General features: G+C 45.6%; 1 protein-coding gene across 1 annotated transcript; it reads left to right on the top strand.

Annotated features, from left to right (window-relative positions):
* Positions 1-294: 294 nt before the first annotated feature.
* On the top strand, positions 295-5,165 carry LOC119314490 (sulfate transporter 3.2-like). The gene is made up of 11 exons (XM_037589201.1): positions 295-640; positions 738-1,117; positions 1,230-1,295; positions 1,391-1,504; positions 1,593-1,709; positions 1,808-2,221; positions 2,305-2,495; positions 3,297-3,382; positions 3,541-3,617; positions 3,787-3,913; positions 5,059-5,165. The coding sequence occupies exons 1-11, from the start codon at positions 295-297 to the stop codon at positions 5,163-5,165; spliced, it is 2,025 nt and encodes a 674-aa protein (XP_037445098.1).
* Positions 5,166-5,454: the final 289 nt, after the last annotated feature.

Here is a 5,454-nt window from a genome sequence, read left to right as displayed (position 1 = left end):
TATACACTACTATTATATGCATGATACTCCAATACAATCAGCCTAAGACCCAGGTTTTTTTTAAAATCATTTTTTTTCCTTGAGGAATCTTTACAAGCGATCGAATCAGCAATGCAGAGTTTGCCGATCAACCAGCTTCCACCCCCGCACCACACGGACTCGTATGTCCCGGAGACACGCGCGCTATTTATACCAGTCCTCGAAAACTTTTCTATCGTCCCAGATGTTGTGAGTTGTGACGCCTCGCTTATGCATGCTCGTGGACAATTCCTCCAGCTTCGCTAGCCGTCAATCATGGTGGGGATGCCGGTCGTCGACGTGCCCGAGACGCCGGTGGCGGCGGGGGCGCCGCGCGTGCCCGTGCCCCCGGCACGGCCGTTCCTCCACATCCTCGGCGCCCACCTGAGGGAGACCTTCTTTCCCGACGATCCGTTCCGAGCGGTGGCGCGGGAGGACGGGCACGGCCGGCGCGCCGTGGCCGCGCTCCGCTACCTGTTCCCGTGCCTGCAGTGGCTACCGTGCTACACCCTCGGCGCGCTCCGGTCCGACCTCATCGCCGGTGTCACCGTAGCCAGCCTCGCCGTCCCCCAGGGCATCAGCTACGCCAAGCTCGCCGATCTCCCGCCCATCATGGGACTATGTAAGTATTCATACATGATGTACCCAGGCCGCCGGTATGCGTGCACGCGCGTGCGGCGCGACATTATTGCCGAATTAACCCCACGTACGTTGTACAGACTCTAGCTTCGTGCCGGCGCTGGTATACGCGGTGATGGGAAGCTCCAGGGACCTGGCGGTGGGGACGACGGCGGTGGGGTCGCTGCTGTTCCCTGCGTTGCTGGGGAAGGAGGCGCCGCCGGCGGAGAACCCGGAGCTGTACATGCACCTGGCCTTCACGGCCACCTTCTTCGCCGGCGTGTTCCAGGCCGGCCTTGGCATCCTCAGGCTGAGCTTCGTGGTGGACTTTTTGTCGCAGGCCGCCATCGTCGGGTTCATGGGCGGCGCCGCCACGGTGGTGTGCCTGCAGCAGCTCAAGGGCCTCCTGGGCCTCCAGCACTTCACCAGGGCCACGGACGTCGTCGCCGTCATGCGCGCGGTCTTCTCGCAGACCCACCACGTCAGTCAGCCACACTGTCCTCCTTAATTACTATACTTCTACTTGTATTTGATCTGATAGGGTTGTTTGTGTTGCGTTTTGCGTGCCATATCTCATATGTGTGCGATTGCAGTGGCGATGGGAGAGCTTGGTTCTCGGGTGTTGCTGTCTCATTTTTCTGCTCATGACTCGCTTGTTCGTAAGCTCCTTGCTTAGTTCTCCTCTCTTTTAAAGTTATAATCGCCTCCGAGAAGTACAGTAGGAAACTAGATTTGATATTTGTTTTGACAACAGAGCAAGAGGCGACCCAGGCTCTTCTGGGTGTCGGCTGCGGCACCGTTGGCGTCACTCGTTGTTGGAAGCATCTTCGTGTACCTCATCCATGGCCAAAACCATGGCATCGAAGTGGTAAACTCGGCAGCAAACACACACTGTTAATTACTCCTCCCGTTACAAAATATAAGGTGCCGATTTGGTGTTTTTGTTGGACATCCAGATTGGTAACCTCAAGAAGGGCATAAACCCGTCGTCCGCCAAGAGCTTGATCTTGTCGCCGCCGCACATGATGGTCGCTCTCAAGACCGGCATCATCACCGGCCTCATCGGCCTCGCCGTAAGCCTCTTCCTGTGTCCTGACTTTAGTTCATGCTGCTTGAGCTCATCACAATTCACAACTGTGACATTTGTGTGCGCATGTTCATACAAATATAGGAAGGGATCGCCGTGGGGAGGAGCTTCGCCATGTCCAAGAACTACCACGTGGACAACAACAAGGAGATGGTCGCCTTCGGGCTGGCGAACATCGTGGGGTCCTGCACCTCATGCTACCTCACCACCGGCCCCTTCTCGCGCTCCGCCGTGAACGTCAACGCCGGCTGCAAGACCGCCATGTCCAACGCGGTGATGGCGGTGGCGGTGGCCGTGACGCTCCTCTTCCTCACGCCGCTGTTCCACTACACCCCGCTGGTGGTGCTGTCGGCCATCATCATCTCGGCCATGCTGGGCGTTTTTGACTTCCCCGCCGCCGTTCGCCTGTGGAAGGTGGACAAGCTCGACTTCTGCGCCTGCCTCGGCGCCTACCTCGGCGTCGTCTTGGACAACATCGGGATCGGACTCTCCATCGCGGTATGTGCATGCTATCAGCTGTATCGAGTCAGAAGCATGCATGCATGATGTGTTGACCTCGAAACATTGTGTGTGTCTTTCAGGTCGGGATATCGGTTGTCCGGATCCTGCTGTTCGTGGCGCGGCCGAGGACGACGGCGCTCGGCAAGATGCCCAACTCGACCATGTACAGAAGGATGGACCAGTACGCCATGGCGGAGAGCGTGCCCGGAGTGCTGGTGCTGCAGGTCGACGCGCCCATCTTCTTCGCCAACGCGAGCTACCTGCGAGAGCGGTGAGTAAAATCCAATATAATGCCTTGTATATACAGTATATATAAAAATATCTTGGAGTATTTTCTTAGTACTAATTGAACTGAAAAATTTCTTATATTTAGTTATAGAAAATAGTATATTGTTTATGTACATGTATAAATATAAAAGTATTTTCAAAATATACTACCCCTCTCTTCCAAAATAAGTGACTCAACTTTGTATTAATTTTGTACTTAAAGTTAGTACAAAGTTTTTTTGAGACAGAGGGAGTAAAATTTATGGGCTCACATGCAAAAAAGATTATATAACTAGCTTTGGTAAATCTTAAATATAGTACCTGAACATATTTATAAAATTATAAAATAATATACATATACTACCACATGATTTTGAGGGAATTATATACTATTCCCTCCGTTTCTTTATATAAGGTGTATTTGTTTCTTGATAAAATTTTAGAATGTAAGACATTTCTTCTAATTCCTCCTAATTTTCTTGTTAGCCCTCCAAAAAATGGAAAGTATCTTTCTATTGATTGTCTATATCTCTCCTTGCAGCAAAAGAAGGAAAGTATCTCGTTGTCGATTGCATGCATCTCTTACTTTCCTGAACTAATTGATTTACTAACACTAATCAATAAATTTGCCAAGAGTAATTTAGTCTTAATATGTCTATAATTCTGTGTCTTGGTCACTGTGTCAAAAATAATACACCTTATATAACAGAACGGAAGGATGAGAAAGTGAGTGTAACTATCATCGGATGATAGGATCTACTATGAAACTCTACTATGGCAATAGTGACATCTGGTTGTGTTTTAGGATCTCGCGGTGGATCAACGAGGAGGAAGAGCGGATCAAGGCCACGGGTGAGCAGAGCCTACAGTGTGTCGTCCTGGACATGGGTGGTGAGTTGTTCTAGCACTCATGAGTTTTGAATAATACCATGTTCTTTCTTTTCACCGGCTCTTACATGTAATATAACATGCACGTTCTTGAAAACGCAAAACCTGTAAAAGAAATAGTCGTTTCTCAGAACCGCTCCAAGGTTTTTCTTTCTATGCAGCCGTCGCTGGCATTGACACAAGCGGAACCAAGCTCATAGAGGATCTCAGCAAGAGCCTGCACATGAAGAATATTCAGGTACACAGTAAATATAAACATGTACAACCCAGATCTTTTATTTAAAACATGTACAACTCAGACCTTGTGCAACTCAATTTGTTGAGAGGTATTTCTGGGTATCTGCGTGTGCGTGTTTTTTTTTGCTCGAACCAATTGCCGGGATGACTGACTGCATCGGGTGGTGCAGATTGCACTGGCAAACCCAGGGAGTGAAGTGATGAAGAAACTAGACATGTCCAAGGTGCTCATGCGCATCGACGATGAGTGGATCTTTCAGAAGGTGGGTGACGCATGCGACTACGCGCTGCTCAACTGTAAGATAGCAACTGTTCAACACAACATTGTGTGAAGCTCTTTTTGCCATGGAGTGTTTTGTCACGGGGATGCACTTGTGTAAAAACAACACCTCTACATGTAATGGAGTAAAGTATGTTTCAAATCTAGAACTAGAAGCATCCACGCGTCTTGTTGAACCTTTTTTGTTTAGTGTTTCTCCTTTGCTTCTATATTCATGGATCAAGTGGCGAATTAAGGAGGCTCGAAAAGGTTTAGGATACATCTTATAAAGACATACCAAATAACTATTAATAAGACTTAAGGAGTGATTTAATTTGGAAACTCTAACCATCTAGTTGTATTCCATATGTATCGGTAAAGGTATTTTTGAAGTATTCAAAGAACACTAAACCAGATTTACATATTTACCGAGTGAGATGATATCAAGAGGTTTGCCTGAACTTAAAAGGTCCACTTTCCACAGGATTGTTTGATGTTATGTATACATACTATGTAAAAAAATTTAAACCATCAACATATCTGAGTAGTCCCCCTTGTCAGGCAAAATAAATAAATAAATGCAAACTGAGTAATAGAAAACCAGCAAAATGCAAATTTACTTGTGTTTGCAAAAACATCATCCTACCGAATTGTTGTTACGTTTGAAGATCTAGCCGCTAAGTATGAACATCAAGACGTGCTCTCTAAAGGGTGTTATTTAGAGCATCAACTTTTACGAGAAGGTTGTAAGAGAGAGTGCAAGACGGACTTTGAAACTTTAAGATATATAGGAAAATGATTATGTACTCCCACTCCTCATATACCACATAAATGAATTTATTATACCTATTGGTAATTTGTAATATACTTCATTAACCATTACTAGATACCCCAAAATGATTTTCATGATTTTTTTACATTTGAGACCACATATTTTATTTGTTTACGTAAAAATGCCATACTACATAAACTAAGGGCTTGAACATACCTTTTTCATAAACCTAGTACAAACTTGAGTCATTTATTTTGAGACGGAGGGAGTAATAATTAATAGAGTATGTTGATAATTATAAAGATGTACAATATGTTTGATTAAGAGGTATAATTGAGTGCGGGAGTATATAAGAAAATTAGTCATATATGTAAGTTATTCTACATCCATACGAACTCTTTGTCGCGGCAGTAGTTGAACTGCACCATGTGGTCATTTTGAACTTCCGCACACTATCAAAATGGTATTGCGATTTACCATTGGAAAGTTGTGGGCATGGCGATCATAACCTATGTTGAACATTTTCGCAAAACTTTATGACTTAAGAGGAGTATCAAAAATTGTGTTCTCATTGAAAAAAATGTGAATGGTATTTCCGACCGCATTTTCAACCGGTTTATCTAAACGAGGCAAATGATATGGCGTCGAAAAACTGTTGCAAACACACTCATCTTTCAGGTAGAAAGTTTTCTCAAATTCCCTACGGTTTAAGAGAAGCTTGAAAAATGATGGAATTTTCAAGCTGGATGAGTGAGATTGTATTTTTTATCTTGTTTCCAAATAGTTCATCGGAATGATGCAAATGAT

The sequence above is a fragment of the Triticum dicoccoides genome, chromosome 6A (assembly GCF_002162155.2).
Source record: "Triticum dicoccoides isolate Atlit2015 ecotype Zavitan chromosome 6A, WEW_v2.0, whole genome shotgun sequence".
In the NCBI taxonomy this organism is placed as follows: domain Eukaryota; kingdom Viridiplantae; phylum Streptophyta; class Magnoliopsida; order Poales; family Poaceae; genus Triticum; species Triticum dicoccoides.
The sequence above is the reverse complement of the archived record's forward strand: the minus strand, read 5'-3'. Positions and strand labels throughout refer to the sequence as shown.

What these genes read in the sequence shown, in the direction of transcription:
- LOC119314490 (XM_037589201.1), top strand. Translation starts at nt 295, where the DNA reads ATGGTGGGGATGCCGGTCGTCGACGTGCCCGAGACGCCGGTGGCGGCG. An exon ending in TGTCGTCCTGGACATGGGTG is followed by an intron (nt 3,383 to 3,540) that starts GTGAGTTGTTCT and finishes CTTTCTATGCAG; the next exon opens with CCGTCGCTGGCATTGACACA. An exon ending in CGACTACGCGCTGCTCAACT is followed by an intron (nt 3,914 to 5,058) that starts GTAAGATAGCAA and finishes TTGTCGCGGCAG; the next exon opens with TAGTTGAACTGCACCATGTG.